At 55.8% G+C, this 17,627-nt stretch overlaps 1 protein-coding gene across 1 annotated transcript in view; it reads right to left on the bottom strand.

Annotated features, from left to right (window-relative positions):
• Positions 1-1,667: 1,667 nt before the first annotated feature.
• Positions 1,668-17,627, bottom strand: part of ZBTB16 (zinc finger and BTB domain containing 16) — a 179,416-nt gene continuing 163,456 nt past the window's right edge. Inside the window, exons 5-7 of the mRNA XM_006093508.3 lie at positions 9,118-9,288; positions 4,340-4,507; positions 1,668-2,582 (exon numbers count right to left, since the gene is read on the bottom strand). Coding sequence (XP_006093570.1) covers positions 2,353-2,582; positions 4,340-4,507; positions 9,118-9,288 — 569 coding nt within the window. The 3' untranslated portion in view covers positions 1,668-2,352. The remainder of the gene's footprint in view (positions 2,583-4,339; positions 4,508-9,117; positions 9,289-17,627) is intronic.

Here is a 17,627-nt window from a genome sequence, read left to right as displayed (position 1 = left end):
GGGACTTACAGGTCCCGGGGCCCGCCAGTCCCCCTTTCTTCCCAGACTGGGGGGAGGAAGCCATAGTGCACAATGAATTCCTACAGACTGCTCCTCCCCAAAGATTTCCCTCTTCACATTATAAATAAAACTGCTCTAGTCACGGATTTCAAGTTTAGCTTTTCCTTTCCCAAGCACTAACTCATTATTATAATTGCAAAGTAGCATCCTCCCTACTTATCACCCCAATCAATAGTCCAGCGACACGGTCCCCCCAATGCTATACCCCCAACACAGTTTTTAAGGCCTTCAGATTGGGTGGGCAAGACTGGAGGGATGGGGCCAAGAGACGGGGTGGTCACAGCAGCACCCCATCCCTCCGACGTCCCTATTCTCCTCACAATGCTTCTCCCCAAAACCGCTTCCCTAAACCACTTTTTTAAACCTAAGATAAAAACGCAGCCACAACTTTCTCCAAGAGAGAAAGGAAAGAAAATAACTTTCACAAATAAAGCATGAGACGAAACCGCGGGCCCATCCCACAGCGAACACAAACATGGCAAATGTGCTTTCCTAAGCTCGGGGCGGAGGCTGGGGAGAGCAGGCAGCAGCGCCACAGACCGGCAGGAGGGGACAAAGGAACCGGACGAACCTAAGAGGTAGCTTTCAGAAAACAACACCCCACCCCGCGCAACAGAACCCCGACTGGCGCATCCCCCGCAGCCGGGAAACAGACCGATTTTGGCAATGATAATGCGCGCAGAGGTGGGGTCGCACAGACACAAGGATCTGAATAGCACAAGCCCCCAGACCCAGCAAACTATAAGAAAGGGGGGTCGTGTCCAGAGCGTTTTAGGCTGAACCGATGCTGGGCATGATGAGTTCATGCTCTGGGCAGAGCCAACACAGTGACTGCAAAGGCCCCCAATACACCTCCCCCCCCACCCACCTTCCGGGGACCCAGCCCCCACATTCAGGCCCCGAGGACTCGATCCTTCTGTGCAGCTCCTTCCAGCTGGGGAGCTGGTCGCTCAGGGATGGGGGGCCTTGGCCAGCTAACAGGTACTAAACCAACTATTAATTTACACAAGAAACAGAAAAGAACTCCCTCCCCATTCTTCCAACCCCCAACCAAAGAGAGAGATGCAGGGGTACAAAAGCTCACGAGGTCACGAAAAACTGAGGTAATTCAAGCACAACGTGCTACAGGGGAACCCGGACACACAACAGAAGTAACACAAGGCCGAAGCGCTTTCAACAACTCCCCCTCTTCCTGTGGCCTGGGGGCGGAGGGGGCGGGTGGGGGGCGTGAGCCAGGAATTCTGTGCCTTCTCTGGACCTGGGTTTCCCACCGTGCTCACCGGGTCTGGGGTGTTTAAAAGGTCCCCAGAATGACTCAACTGCACCCCCTTGGCCAGTGCCCCGACTGCTGGCAGGTGCCCCCTTCTCCGGGGGAGGGCACCCCTGGAGAAGGACATCCACGTCTTCCCCGTGGACAGCAGCCCTTTCACGGATTCCTTCTCCCAGGGCCAGGACCAGGGGTGGCAGGGAGCCTTGTCCGGTGTTGGTGGGACCCATGTATTCGTATGTATTTAGCTGTTTTTCCAACTGGGAAGCAAGTCTCACTCATGGACAGGGCTTTCTGAGGGTGGGTCTTCCATTGGCTTTGTGTTCTCAGAGGCTAAGGGTGGGAGTGGGGCTCTGGGGTCGGACACAGATTCCCCACTAAGGAGCTGGGAGGGGGGGGCTGGGCACTCCCTGAACTGGAGGACAGGAGGCAGGGGGAGGCGGGGGGGAGGGGCAAGAGCCTTGAGGCTCCTGGAGACCAGGAGGGACATGCAGATGGCAGAGCAGAGGGAAGCAACAGGTGAAATGAGTGATGGGAGCGGAAGAGGCGCCCTTCCCCACCCCAATCTGCCCCCAGCAAACCAGCTGCCACTCTGAGTGTCAGCCAGCGACCCAGTCCAGCCCCACCATCTGCAGGCCCCCCACCCGGGCCCCCCAGAGCCTCTACCTTCTGATGAGGCTGAGGATGGCAGGCAGAGACGGGCTCTGACCAGAGCACCCCTCGCCTTCTTCCCAGACTCCATTTCTGGACATAAAAGAGGGTCTGAGCAGAACAAAATCCCTTCCACCCCCCACCCCAGAAATCCAGCCAGGAGAGGAGGGACGGAGGCCCGGGAAGGGGCCTGGCGGGGCATCCTGGTCACCTGGAGCCCCAGAGAGACTCAAGGCCAGAGAGCTACCAGGTTTCCTTTTTCTTCCTTTTTTCCCTTATGTATAGACATGTATTTTTTGCACAATCCTTCCTCGACCTCATCCTGCTCTAACTCCTCCTCTCGCTCCCGCTCCTCTGCCCCCGCCCGGCCGGCTTCACACGTAGCACAGGTACAGGTACGTCTTCTCTATCCTCCAGTCGGGCGGGATCTCCTCGGGCTTGTGGCCCTTCATGTGCTTCTGCATGGAGGACAGGCTGGGGCAGTACTCGGTGCAGATGGTGCACTGGTAGGGGGAGGCGCCGTTGTGCGTCCGCAGGTGCTTGATCATGGCCGAGTAGTCCCGGGAGCGCTGGTGGCACAGCTTGCACTCGAAGGGCTTCTCACCTGCGGGAGGAGGGAGAGCCGTGAGCGCCTCCCCTGGGGCACGCGGGGCCCTCGCCCACCCCGGTCACACTTCCCAGCACCGTGGATGCACCTGGGATGGTAGCCCTAGTCACACCCGGCAGCTGAGCGGTTGAAATATGCCAGTGTGACTGGGGACTAGTCTTCAAGGTATTTCCTGTCACTGATTTAACAGCCGCATGCAGCCCGCGGTGGCGGTATGCAGCACAGCCCTAGTCCCTGGCCTTCCTCTTCTTCATTCTCCCAAAGGAGGGGTATGGGGGTCTGGAACAGGGGCAGGGAGGCCCGGGACCTCCTTGGGGATGGCCCTTCAGCAGTTCCTTCCGGGGGGCGGGGCTACAGATGGTGGGGAGTAGGGGTGCCGTGAGATGAGGGACCTCACCCTTCAAACATCTGCATCTGGGCTTGCGTATCATCACGGGCTCTTAGAACCTGCGCCGGCCCCCGCCTTCCCTCTGGGGCTGGATTGGGGGACAGAACAGCTGGCGCCCGGCCTCCTGTTGGGAGTCCCCTGGAGCTGAGCCGAGGCGTGAGGGAACCTCGTTTCGATACAGTAATTAACTGGCCAGCCATCTCACTATCGATACTCCTCCATGCAGAGGGCCCAGCAAATAATGAAGTAATGAACAGCCAAAGTGATCTAACTATCGACCTGCTATTTACAATAGTCACTGCCAATGCATTTAATGATCCACCCGCCAGGCCACATCCCCGACAAGGGCTAAGGAGGCCCAGGCCTCTGGGGACTGACTCTCTGGGTCACTCTGGTGGCCAGCAACGAGCACCCCATCCTCTCCTGTGGCCAATGCAAGAAGCAGAGCGATGACGACACGAGTCCTCTGCTTCCTGTCCCCTCTGCCCACCCTCCCCACCCACAGAGGTCACCTCTCCCCTCCTCCGAAAAGGGCAGCTACCTCCCCTCCTCACAGGAGGCTCCCCAGGTGGCGAGACGACCTTCCACTGCGTCTTATTCTCAGAGGAAGCCCTTCTGAGTGGCTACCTTCCCCCAACCAGTGGTGGGCTGGTGACAGAACCTGCAACAACCGGTTCCGTGCAAGCCTGGGTCTGTAGCATTTGCCATGGCCGCGCTGTGACGACTCCCACCATAGCCAATGCTGAGCCACCAAGGTGAGGCCACTGAACTTGCAGTTGGGAAGGGATGTGTCCCAGCACCCACCGCCCCCAGCTGGCAGTCCTGGGCACCGGGACGCTTCTGCTGGTCTGCCGAGGGCCCCAGGGAAAAGTGTAGCTCATGTTTCTATTATGTAAAAAGGAACCTGAAGTCCCTTTGAAATGGCAAGACATTCTACACTTGGGTGTTTTAGATATATCTGCTCCTCCAAGCTCAGAACCTAACTCTAACTGATGACTTCTCAACCCGCAGCGTAAGCTAACCCAATGCCCTCTGATTCCTACTCTGCCAAGTAAAAACCATCCCAACCTTCACTCTCAGCTACCTGGGGGAACCTAGTCCGGGATTCACAGACGGACGTCATCCTGCGTGATCTGGGACCCACTGGTTGGGGCTGCCCGCAGGGCCGGTCTGGGCTCCCGGGAAGGGCTTCGGTTGCGCAGCAATGCCTGCCGCAGTCTTGCGAGGGGCAGTGGCACGCAGGTCAGCACACAAGCCTTAGCAGAACCTGCCCGGCTCTTTGGTTCAGCCCTGGCGCCTCTGGGAGCCACTGCCCGCCACCCCGCTCAGGTTCCAGAGCCGCTCCAGGCCGCTCGGGCCCTCGTACCTGTGTGCACCCTGTAGTGCGTCTCCAGCTGGTGCTTGAGGCTGAACTTCTTGCCGCAGCCGTTGCACTCATAGGGCTTCTCGCCCGTGTGGATGCGCTTGTGGCTTTTGAGTGTGCTCTCATCCCGGAAGCAGCTGCCACAGAACTCACACTCGTACGGGTGGTCGCCTGTGGGGACAAGGGGCTGGTTCAGGGCTTTGCCTATCCCGGCCCCCACTTCAGGGGACAGCAGGAGGGTGAGTACCTGCCTTCACCACCTGCAAAGGCCATTGAAGGTCAGACCCACACCTCTGCCGGCCCCCAGGGCAAAAACAGGGAGCCCTGTTCCCACGTGTCTGTACCTTACTGTGGCCCAGTGGGCACCCACGGGCCAAGGGCCAGTCCCAGGGAAAGAGAGCCCATTTGCTTGAGATAAACAGCAGTCCCCAGAGAGCAGGCCCCCACGAGGCTAGAGCAGGTGTGGGGCTCTGAGACCTGGCTGTTCAGCTTCTCACGCTACCTTCCCTTCCTTTCCTCTCGGTCAGGGGCAAAAGCCACTCCAGCCTGAGGACCTGCCCTTAAGAAATCCCTCCAATTTGGGAACAATGAGAACATTATTCCAAAATGCCTTCTGCCCCTTCCCTCTACAGTTTTATACGACTGTTTTCTCCGCTTGATTTTCTCTTCTCTCCCTGGCGAACTCCTAGTCATCCTGCAAAGCCCAGCTCAAAAATCACCTGTTTGGAAGCTTCTCTTTAGTCCCCCCACAGCCCCCCCAGGCAAAACGAAGTTTCAGTTTCTTCTCTGTCCCCAAAGAGGAAAAAAGTCCCGCATTTTGTTCTTTTAGCAGCAGTGGCATAATTTTTATGACACTTTCTGATGAAAATGGCCCACATTTTTGAGCGCTCACTACGACATGAAAAACTTCACATGGCTCGTATCACGTAATCCCTGCAAGAACATTACGAGAAAGGTATTATTATTATTCTCATTTTACAGATGAGAAAACCGAGATGCTTAGAGATGCTTAACCATGGTCCCCAAGGTCGAAGAGCTAGTAAGTAGCGGAGTCAGGAGTCAGATTCCGGTCTGTTCCAGTTGGACGTGGGACCGTCTCCGATGGCTAAGTGACAGGCTGTACTGACTCCACCGTCACGCCCACCAGGCTTCTAAATGGAAGCGCGTCAAGGCAAAGGGGAGCTCCGTTCACCCTGTGGCCTCTGCATCTCTGAGGACGACCCAGAGGGGCCCTGGGAAACGCTGGGCACACGAACCCCGGGGAGAACTGCTTCTCCTCGCCTGGAATCCATGCCCGTCAGCCTCCTTTCTGTGCATCCCAGTGTCCCCCCGAAGGTGAGAGGTTGGGTGGGGTTGTGGGGGTTAACGATTTTTCGTTTTGTACCCAAAGTGGGGGCTTTGGGGCTGCAAGGTGAAGACTTCAGCTACTTATTTATTACAGGAGCGAAGGCACAGACAATAAAGATAGATTGATCACCCCAGACTTTGTTCATGAATATTTAAATATCGCTGATTCGTCTTGTCACTGTAATTACAATTTCTCTGGGCTGCATCTCCAACAACCACAGTTTATGGTAAAGGATGGCCCACTGTATTTCACTTGTCCCCCTGCAGATGTGCGGGGCTGCCAACCGTGTAATGTCCTCTGCATTTCATACATTTTCTTCAGCTGCTGAAGGTTTAAGTCATCCACAATGACCTACGTTTTTTCATTATCCCCATGTCAAACTGCGTGCGTGCCTGGGCATAAATTGTCCCTCTCGTTATAGACTCGCATGCCTGTGCCTTCACTTCCTCTTTAAAATTATATTTTACTCTCTTCTCTCTCTCCCCTCCTCAGGCCGCTACCCCAAGCTCCCCCCTCTTGAATGCAGGCCCCTGTACCCACATAAATTCTCATCGGTTCTGATGGCTCTGAAGGGTTTTTTAAGGCTCTATGGGGAGTGGATGCTGCGGTCTGCCCACTGGCGAGCTCTCTCATGGGTGAAAGATTTGCAAGAAGCCCCCAGGGCACAGAGAGGAGTGGGGGTGGGAGGGGGAGCAAGTCCACGGAGGAGCCGGATTGGAAAAGCTCAGGGACACAGCCGGCCTATGGGGCACGCCCGAGCGAGCAGGTCCAGTGAGGCCCTCGCACACAGACCTGGGCGGTTCTCAGCACCTGCCTGTCGCCAGCCGCCCGCCCCGTCCGACCCAAGGCGAGGGCACGCCCACCCAGACCCTGGTCCTCCTTAGCTGGGTGAGGTCAGTCAGTGCCCGTGCCCGTGTGCCACAGACGCTTCACATACCGCCCGTCTCACATCCAACTGCCCCTCCTTACTGAATCAGCAATGATTACGGCTTTAATCAAGGATTCAGAATCCTCATCAAGATATAAATAAATAAATAAATAAATAAAGCCAGGGCCACGGGAGACTTCAGCCAGAGCCGGTAATTAAAGCGTACACCACAGCCACCCGGCTGGGAAGCCAGCGTCTGTGCCATCCCCTGCAGGGGGGGCCCTATGCGTTTAAAAACACGGGGAGACAGAGAGGCTTGTTTGATCAGATTTTTATGAATTTAATTATGAAGGGGATCACACGTTAAGTAAGTTTAAATAGGAAATCTCCAGAGTCAGCCAGGGAACAGAACAAGAAAAACTTAGAACACACACACACACACACACACACACACACACACCTTTGGGAACATGGCAAGGACCTGGTCCAAAATCCTTACCCTGAGAGTTAATTGTGACAGTGTTGCCATAATGTACACAAAACTGGCTGCACAACTCCAAATCCAATTTGTGGTGTGTTGATTAACTCTGTAGCCTCTTTAATGAGCTTGACATTAAGTACAGGACAAATGAGACTAATTAGGGCCCCCTCCGGCCTGCCCAGGGCACCTGTGACCCCAGCGGCCTGCCCTCACCTGCGGTTTCCCCGGCACCGGCAGGCCCGGCATGATCCTCCCCATCCCAGCCCCACCCCACGGCTCCTCGGGCCCCTCCACGCAGCACAGCTGAGAGCTTATTATATGACGAGCCGCGTGAATCAGGGATCCATCAATGCCAAGAGCGCGGCTGGACTAACTTACCAAACACAGCTGCGGATGCTAAACACCAGGCCCCAGCAGCAAACGGGCCAAGAACAACGGAATATTAACGAGGCATTGTGTGGGGTGTGCTCCGCTCCGCCTGTGTGTGGCTGTGTGTACAGGGCTCGCTGGTGGCCATCACTGAGTCTGTGCGTGTGCACAGGCGGTGCTCAGGCGCCATGTTTCCGAGATTAAGCAAGTGCTTCTCCCAAACGAGGCCTCCTCCCCACAGGTCTGAGCCCCCAACGACACAGAAGCTGCGACAGCTGAGAGCCGGGCTCTCTGAAGGGGCCTGAGCAGAGCTGGGCGTAACCTGGGTAGACTCAGTGGGGCTGGATGATCAGGCACAGGAGGCTAGTGGCTGAAGGTGACTGGCCATCTTGAGACCTCAGCGGGGTGGTGTTGACGGGAAGGTGCATGGACCTATAAGAGATGCTTACGAGGCACAACACAGTCCTACCGGCATTCCTTCCGCCTGAGCCCTTCTCACCTGGCCCCACTCTCTGGGACCTCCCTGTCCTGTGCCAGCAAATGTGGTGATGCTCGGGCCACATGCTCCCCTGAACAGAGTGGCATCCAGAAGCGAGAGCCCAGGCAGGCTCTTTGGTGAGCATGCCCACGGCTGGCAGGACAGGCTACTCAGTCCACGATAAAGAAAGCCCCTCCCTTGCTCTGCTGAGCCTGTCGCCATAGAAGGCCTGGCCTGCACACGGAGTCCCGGGGCTGTGACAGGACTCGGGAGTGAGGAGAGAAAGTGCCCAACCACCTGTCTGTACACAGTTTTTGTGCCCTGTCCGACAGACATGAACGTACACCCTGTCCCGATATAGAGCCTGCCTGCCTGTCGCCCTGGCCCCGCCCTCTCATCCCAAACTCAGCAGAGAACACACACAGCAGAGGCGTGGGCAGTCCTTCATCCAGTACGGTCAGCAGGGACCCGATTTTGTCTTAGAGAAAGGAAAGAATTTAAGTCACCCATCCCCTTACGATGGGATCCGTTGCAAGGAAGCAGACGCTCTTGGCCCTCAGGGACCAAGCATTGCCACCCCCAAACCTACAGTGTGGTGGCACCTGGTCTAGCCTCGCTGACGGACAGCCCCTCCCCTCCCCGGCGTCTGGAACTGGCTAGGCAGAGACATGTCATGGCTTATCGTTTACTCCCCTAAACAAGGTTAAGGCCCCAGGATAGAAATGGCTTCTGTTATTGTGGAGCAATTGGGACCACTTCTGCAACATTCCCCTCGGAGCCCAAGGCTGACTTGGGGAACATGTGTCCACGGGGTGGGGGCCAGGGAGAGCAAAGGGGTGTGTGGCAGAGAGAACCAGAGACCAAGCAGGTAGGTTTTTCTCAAAATGTGTTCTGGGTCCACCTGCCTCAGGATCCCTTGGGAATATTTATTAATAACGTTGAAGTCTTGCATCTCAGCCCGTATGCAACGAATCAAAGTTTCTGAGGGGGACCCGAGACTGCGTCTCTAATGAGCACCCCGCTCTGTTGAGCAAAGAGAGATGGAGAACTCAAGTTCCCCAAGGTGGATGGGGAGAACCATCAGCATTTACCTGTACCGTGGAACCACCCCCAGCCCAATCCTTGAGCAAAGAGCTGGGGGCTAATTCTGCCCAGCACCTCCACTTCATGTGTTTGGAGGTAAAACCAGACACTGGTTCCCGGAGACCCTGGCCCACCCATCACCTGGCTGGCCTACCTGTGTGTGAGCGCAGGTGGCGCTTGAGGGCGGTGTGGCTGGGGAAGGTGCGGTTGCACTCGCTGCAGATGTAGCTGCGCACGCCCGCGTGGACCTCCATGTGCTGCTGGAGGGCGCTCTGCGCCTGGAAACGCTTCCCGCACAGCAGACAGAAGACAGCCATGTCTGTGCCTGCGGGAGACAGAGCCGGGAGAGCCTCAGGAAGCTGAACGCAAGGCCATTCTCTACCCATCCAGGCTGGCGCAAGGGCCTGCATCAGGACTGGTGCCCTCAACCCCCGCGCTCAGGGGCGAACCCAGAGGCGGCCCAGGACAAGCAACGTTGATGGAGCACCCAGGATGTGATCCAGTGGGACAAAATCAACTCCCTCCAGGTACCATGACACCCAAAGTCTAGTGGAGAAAGAGAAGCATTGACAAAACACGTCGCAGTAGCAAATGGGAGTTGGCAGTTGTATGGAGTGCTGTCGAAGGCACGGTACTGAAACCACATCTACCAGAGGGCCTTTGCGGAGTCTGGGGCAGGAGGTGGGATGTCAGGGTGGCCTCTGTGAGGATAACAATAACGGAGATAACATCTGCCGGCCATTGCTCAGTTGTAACTAATTTAAAATCGCATCACCAAACCGTAGGTGCTCTATCCTCACCCTTCAGATAAGGAAAGTGAGGTGCGGCGAGAGAGAAGCGCTTGTCCCGAGTTCCATGCAGTTCCTGAGCGGCCGAGCCGGTGCACCCAGCGCCGGGAGGGGGTCCCCTTCCCCTTCCGATGCCGCTTCTATCAGACCCGATGCTCCAGTCATTAAAGTACCCATCTTAAGGGTCCATTCACTCAGCAAAGACTATTTCAGTGCCTTCTACAGGCAGGACCCTCTTTTTGGCACTGGGGCTGTCACCATGGGAAAGGATACAAAGCCCCTGCTCTCATCACAGATGCCACCCAGCACGGGGGAGTGGCGGAGACCATTCCTGGAGGACACAATAGTAGCGTGAACACTCCAGGCTGGAGAGAAGCACGCAGGCCGGAGGACCAGACAGACGAGCGGGGCAGCTGGGAGGCAGGGAGAGGGGAGGGGAGCCAGAGCAGCAGGCAGGGCCAGGCCGAGTGGGGTCTTGAAAACCGTATTAAGAGCCTTAGGTTTCATCCCAAAACCAAAGGGCAATTTTCAAAGGATTTAAGCTAATGAGGAACATGAGATTTTCATTTAACGCAGTCCAGCCATTCCTGTGCGACCCGGGGCACAGGTAGATAGGCACCCTCGGTAGGTAGGCCCTCCGAGACTGGCCGCCACTTCCTGTCTGAGCCCATGCCCAGTGCTGCTCTGAGCCACGGCCTCTCTGGGTGCAGCAGCCCCTGAGGAAGCTACGACCCCCGTCTGGGTCCTAACTGGTGGCTCTCTGCCCACCATTTTGGATTCTGTTTCCATAAGCACACGAGCCACCCCAGCAGGCCCATCTGCTCACCTCCCTCTAAGGCAGCGGTTCTCAACCTGTGGGTCGCGACCCCTTTGGCGGTCGAACAACTCTTTCACAGGGGTCGCCTAAGACCATCCTGCATATCAGATATTTACATTACCATTCATAACAGTAGCAACATTACAGTTATGAAGTAGCAACGAAAATAATTTTATGGTTGGGTCACAACATGAGGAACTGTATTTAAAGGGCCAGAAGGTTGAGGACCACTGCTCTGGGAGCCCTGGCGCTGACAGCACGTAAAAACCCCGCGTCGCATTTGTTCCTGACAGGAGGCTCTGCCTGTTTGATTGTGAGCCCTCTAAAGCATGAACTGTTCTCTTTATCTCTACAGAGCACAGGGCCTGGCAGAGAGCGGGCACTCAAGGTGTGCCAGGAGCAGGAAAGAGCGAGGAGCTGTGGGGCGATCACACAGGGCAGAGGGGCCCGGGCGGGAAGCATGGCACGGAGGCAGCCACTAGGGCTGGGCGAAGTGCAGACCCACTGCTGAGAGCTTCCAGCCAGACCCTCCTTGGAATGAGTAACGCAAAGCGACCCACAGGCGCTGACCGCTGGGGCCCCTCATGTCCGTGTGGTGTGCTGGGTGGACGCCCAGTTCCGGCTCCACGTCTGACTCTACTGCTCAGGCCGCAGAAGGATGGGTTTTACACATCACACAGTGAGGCAGCGGGAAGCCCCTGGTTCCGGCCCCGGGCGGCCCTCCCTGGCTCCGGGCAGCTGCTGCCGGGCCTCCTTCCCCGGTCCAGGAAACAGCGTTCGAAACTAGCCAGCCCTTTCCAGCACCAACTGCTCAGTGCTGTGATGAGGCAACGGACGGACGTTTCTGGGCCCGCAAATCCTAGAAGTGAGTTGTTTCCTATCAATCTGTAAATTTCAGTGTAAATCAGATACGTAAGTTAGCCTTGGCCCCAGGAAACCGGGGACCTTTCCGTGTACAGGATGACACCAACCAGCGGAGCCACACTGGCCAGGGCTGCTGGGCACCTTGAATCAGTTACATCTTTCCAAACCAAGCCAAGAGCTAAAAACCTGAGCATTTACCCTTCTCGACAATTTCAGCCTTGTCGATGCGAGTCTCTTTACCCAACCCTTCCCACCCCTTTTTCCTTTCATTCTTATCTGCTTAGAATCTTGGAAGGCACCCTATACATGTACATAACCTTCTATTTCCTCAAGGGAGAGGGGGTGGGAATGTGATGGTTTCCTAGGCAGAGAACTCTTACTGAACAGCCAGAAAGGGGAAGAGTTGGAGCAGCTGATTCAAATTTGTTTTAATACTAAGCCTTGGATGGGTGTGTGATTACGTCTCAAAGCACACACACGTAGGCATGCAGGCAGGCATGTGCGTGCGCGCACACATGCACGCACACACACACACACACACACACCTCAGTCTCTAGGGAATGGGGGCTCATCCTCAGGCAGCAGCTAGCGACTGGCTCCCAGAGACCGCATTTGTTTAGCAGCGAGCTGCAGGCACCAGCACTTTCATTACTCGGCACCTCCAGCTACAGTAAACAAATCTGTCAGCTCGCCAGCTCATTACGGTGCACCCGGACACGCGGGATTTATTGAGACCTGCACAATAAAATAACATGAATGGATTTGCTAATTTTGTCAATCACTCCTACCAACCAGCCAGGAGGGGAAGAAACTGGGGGAGGAGGACAAGAAATGGGGTGGGAAGTCAAGGAAAGGGGGTAAGAAGGAGGGGAAAGTGGAGTTTGGTTGGCAGGAGAGAGTTCACGGTTAAGATGGAGCCCGGTCTAGGCTTTGCTGCCCGGTTACAAGACCATCTCCCCGGTTCCACCTACTTCCAGCCAGGACACCTTTTTCAAGGGGGCAGGCACCCCTGGCCGCAAAGGGGCCAAGGGCAAATTCAATTGGGAGGTGCCACACCCTGGCCTGGCTCCCCGGCCGGCCTCACTGATAGGACTAGCTCCTCGGGTCCCGTCGCTCTGCATGGGGGCGGGGGGGGGGGAGGGGAGGCGGGGACGGACTAAGGAATCGAGGGTGGAAGCCCCCAGGGAAGCAGCAGCTCCTCCACATGAGGAGAGACTAGCCTCTCGTGGTACCTCCCACCCCACGGCCCCTTCCAGACACATTCCAGAATGAATCCAAACTTCTACCAAGAGAGCAAGGAAGGCAAGGGCGTGCGCGCATGCGTGTGCGTGCTGGAGGGGCCGGGGTGGGAAGTAAATCCAGAGAAGTATGCGGGCCTATGGTCTGTAACTTTCAAAATGACAGCAGGACTGGGGCAAAGGTCACAAGGTCCCAGGCCTTAAGCACCCTCCGCCAGCTGTGGCGGTGCGGCCAGGAGCCCGCAGGACGCCCGCTGGATAAATCAGCGGCACGCAGCACCCGCTGGGGCTGAGGACAATGGGCCCACTGGGGTTGGGAGGCAGGACAATGGGGCCCAGCCAGCGCGCAGGCCCGGAACAAATGTGCCCTGGCACCACGGGGCCCCATTTGTGAAACTAATTGGCCCACGATTGAAAGACTGGACCCACTTGAGCAGGTCCGGGAGGAGAAGGCGCCCGCAAGTCACCTAACCTGGCCCGTCCTGGGGATCTGCATCCGCTGCTGCTCTCAGGTAACTCCCTGTGCGGAGGGGTCGGTGCCTCTGAGCTGAGGCCAGTCTGGGAGAAGACGGCTGGGGGGTGGGCATCTGCTATATTGGGGGACCACTTCTCCTCCCAAGATGGAGAAGAGAACTACCTTCCTCAGAGTCTCTACGCTGCTTGCTCTGCAGGAATCAAGTTCAGAGGAGAGAGACCTGTCTACTTGCTGGGTTCCCAAACCAATTGCTCTGCTTCCCTCATTGGGGGGAGGTGGGAGGAGCAAACAGAGCTACAGTGGGTTCCTTCCTCGGTGCCCCTCCCTGGCCTGTGCCCAGCTCCGCCTGCGGAGGGTAGAGGCCTACAGCCGGACTGTAAGGAACTGGGGTCCCTCGGTCTCTGACTCAGCCGGTCCCCAGGCTTCTGGGCAAAGAACCCCGAGTGTGAGGTGGGCAGTCCGCCTGGCAGGTGAAAGGACCAGCAAGGAAGTCATCCCGCTGCTGTCCTCTTCCCCGTCCTTGCCCGTGACCTTCACTACAGGCTCCAGCTGAAGGGGTGAGAAGCGTGGAAAGCACTGGAGGCTTCAGCTGGAGACCTGCCTTCAAGTCCTGGCTCAGTGACTAGCTTGCTGTGCATTCTTGGGCAGGTTACTAAACCTCTCTGAACCGCGTTTCGGCATTGGAAAAATAAAGGTGAAGGAAATGATTCTTAAAGGGCCTCCCCCAGACACACTCCCGCAACCAGTGGTCTGGGCCTACTGAAGGGGGCGCTGAAGACAGAAAGGTCCTCTCTCCCACCGAGAAGTCTGCCTCCACAGCCTTCCCGTAAAGAGAGCCTTCAGTGGGAGCACCGTCAGGCTCCCAGAGGAACAGCCATAGGCAAGGCAAGAAAGATCGAACTTCACTGAGCATCTGCTAGGGGCCAGTGGGGTCTCATTCCGGCCCTTCTTGGCAGCCCTGGGGGATTTCGGGTGAGACAGGGATTTCAGGAAGATGGAGAAAGCAAGGCTTGACAGAACCTGCCATGCCCTCTCTCCCAAGGAACCACCTGTTACCTGCTAGTACCTCCAGGAACTGGCCATACACCCAGGACAATCCTTGAGTCTCGGGGTATGAGGGTACTTGCTCACCTCTCTGTGCTGGGGCAGGGCCTGGCTGCTGGGGTGGGGATGGGGAGCAGGGGCTTTCTCTCTCATAGCCCCAACACCGGGGTGACAGACAAGACACCCAATGACCAGGCATAGAGGGTGAGCCAAGAACCAGCCCCTCTGAATCCAGTGTCAGGTCTTTAGCGTAGTGCCTGGCGCGTAGTAGGCACTTACATTCTGAGCAGTGGGAGGGCACAGAGGGTCCCCCTGCAGGTGAGCTTCAATTTCCTTATCTGCACACTAAGTACCAGCAGGTCGCTCTCCTCTCTTGTACTGTGCACAGGGCATTTTCTACAGACACTCGCTGTCGCCGGTTCCAGGCACCCACCGTCAGCCCGAGGCCCCTGGGGAGGAACTGGGGCCCAGAAGAGGAGTCTTTTGGGGGAAAATGAGGCTGGGGTCTTATTTAAGGTTTCTTGTAACCCCCAGTGTGTTCCCGAGACTGTGAGGTGAAGGCAGAGGGGGGCACATAGAAGAGAAGGGACAGATGAGGACAGACAGAGGCAGGACAAAGACCTCGAGACAGAAGAGGGTGGGGAAGGGATGGGGTTGGGGAGATGGAAATTCAAAATAAAATGAAATACTGATTGTTTCAGAGCCATTTAAAGATCTGACAAACATTGGGCAATGAAAAGAAAACCTGCCCCCTATAAATATAACACAACCAAACCAAAAAAACAGAGAAGGGCGCATTCATTTTACTGACATGTTAATGGTTCCTCTCCTTCCCCCCCAGAAGATGATTACAAATTAAGCAGCATTTAAACGCTTTTTACTGTCAACAATTAAAAGCAGGGCAGTGAGCCTGAGAGTGTGGTGGCCATTCATTCCCACGGTAACCAGGCTATCAGAAGCACCGCCAGACCTTCGCGTACTGTACCGCACACAATGGCCAATCGGGGAAAAGTGCGCACTCCGCTAATTTTGCAGGAGATTTGGAGCAAATTAAAATATGAAAAGCCCCCGCACAAAGGTTGATACCAAGAGTGAGGGCAGGGCAGGTCAAGCTTGCAGAGTTCAAGACTTAGAAGCCACCCCATTTAAGCACAACCTGACCACACCTGTGTATGGGGGGGAGAGGGGGGGGGAGAGAGAGAGAGAGAGAGAGAGAGAGAGAGAGAGAGGGAGAGGGGGAGGGAGAGAGCTCTAGGCCTGACCCCCGACCTCGAAACTGGTCAGGGAGTGGGGAGGAGGACAGATACACCGGCCGCCCCATCCTGGGCTTCAACTGTGGGCCCCAGTCCAGCAACATCCACCCAGGTGCACCCTGCCAGTAGCTATTTCATGGCCTTCCCTGCTGGGCCACAGGTAGAAGCCAGGTGATTTTAATGTCACTCTGCTCAGAGGAAAGGATTTCATTGTAGGGTGGACCAAAGGAACAAATTTCATTTTTCAGAAATCAACTGTTTTTTCACCGTCTACACGGTCACCACCAATTCAAGCCCAACCCTGCCCAATAGCACCAATCCTCACGTCTTTCTGAAAGAAAGATGTAACAGCACCCAGTCCGGTTACATCCCAGTACATTTTATGGCTAGAACTTTCTGTGAGCCAACTTAATATGGGTTCTAAGAACCCAAATCATCGCAGGTACCTTTGAGAACAATGGAACCATGAAATCTCACCCCCAGATAGAGCGGAGCGAAGGATTGAAAAGGAAAAGGAGCGGAGGGGGGTGCCTATGGGATGTAGCTACCAATTCCCTTTCCAGTTCCTCAGAGGGGAAGGTGGAAAGCAACAGAAGCGAGCGGGCTACCGGGCGGAGAGGGAGAGGCTGGGCTTGGAAGCAGCGGGTGCATTTCTGTGCCGTAAAGTTTAATATGCAGGAGGGACGACGGAGAAATAAAAGAGACACGTCCCCTTTAAAAGGAAATATAATTTACAGTGTGCAGCCAGGCGGCCCATAGTTTCAATCTCGTTTACTATAGAGAAAACTCTGCTAGCTGTTCTCTATCCCACAAATCCGATTTAATCAGACAAGCCAGCCAGCGTGGCTTGGAGTAAAAACGGATAATTAGTAAACAGAGAGCTACTCCAGTGCTTCATTGGCATTCGAGTTGGGCTACTGTGTCGCATTTAAAATGCAGTCTGATGAAGTTTACAAAATCAAACCATTTGTTACTCCTATTGAAGAGGCTTCAGGCCACTTGCAATTAAATTGGAATTAGTGCTCAGAATGAGACACAGCAAATTCATACTAAAAAGGGGTCTGACTTTGAGACATTCGCCTTCAACAGTTTTCTGTGAGCGTGTGGGTGGGTGTTACTAAAAGACTCCTCGCTCACCCTGACTCGGCAGGGCTCCTCGACTTGGTGAGCTTGGCCCCCACAACCTTCCGCTCTCTGGGGCTGGCTGTGGGGGGAGGAGGCAGCGGGGAGGGGAGGCCAGCTGACTGGGGAGCCAGGCCCTGCATCTCCCCGGGAAGATACTGTACCCGGGAGAATGTGTTCCACAAAGGACCATATGGCTTCCTTCTGCACGGAGCCTTTGGACAAGGGGGTGGGAGGGGAGTGGGAAGCTGCCAGAAGGCACCCTTCCAGGGGCACTGGCCCTGCCCCCCTCAGACAGCAGGCTGGCGGCTGGGGGAGAACAGGGGCACCTTCCCCCTGTGGTGGTGGTGGGGGGGTCCTGCAATGCTCCTGCCTCCCCTCCCTCCACAGCGTCCTACTCCCCGGTGCACTCCTGGGCCCGCACACGGTCCTCCCAGCAGAAAGGGTGGGCAAGCTCTGCCCCAAAAGACTTGTTAACCCAGAGTCCACACACCTCCCACCTGCCCAGGGTTAGGGTCCAGAACCTCTTTATTCCCACCAACCTCCAGCTGAGATTTAGCAGTTTCTTCCACGGGGAATGAAAGCAGCAAACCAGTCACACAGCCTGTACTTGCGACTTGGCCATCGATATTTTCATATTGCATTGGAAAGGTTGCAAGTATCTCAAAATACCTATGCAAACCATCGACATCCGAGGAGCGGTTAACAGGATCACACATACTCACTACACATGAAAAGATATGTTGGTACATGTAGTCCAGCCCTGCATTGACAAGCACATGTCTTTTACTTTACATATTCGGAGAAATTACTCCGAGGAGGGGCTCACAGATTTACAGACTTCCCCTGGGCCCAGGCCACAGCTGCCACAAACCCTGCTCTCCACGACACAACCTGGTCTGGGGGCTGGGGGTTGGGGGTTCTTGTTTAATGGGTACAAAGTTTGGGAAGATAAAAAACGTTCTGTGGATGGACGGCGGTGATAGTGATGGGATTGTACTTAATACTACTGAACTGTAATCTTAAATATGGTAAAATTGTAAATTATATGATACATATATTT

This window comes from Myotis lucifugus, unplaced genomic scaffold (genome assembly GCF_000147115.1).
Source record: "Myotis lucifugus unplaced genomic scaffold, Myoluc2.0 scaffold_117, whole genome shotgun sequence".
Lineage (NCBI taxonomy): Eukaryota > Metazoa > Chordata > Mammalia > Chiroptera > Vespertilionidae > Myotis > Myotis lucifugus.
The sequence above is the reverse complement of the archived record's forward strand: the minus strand, read 5'-3'. Positions and strand labels throughout refer to the sequence as shown.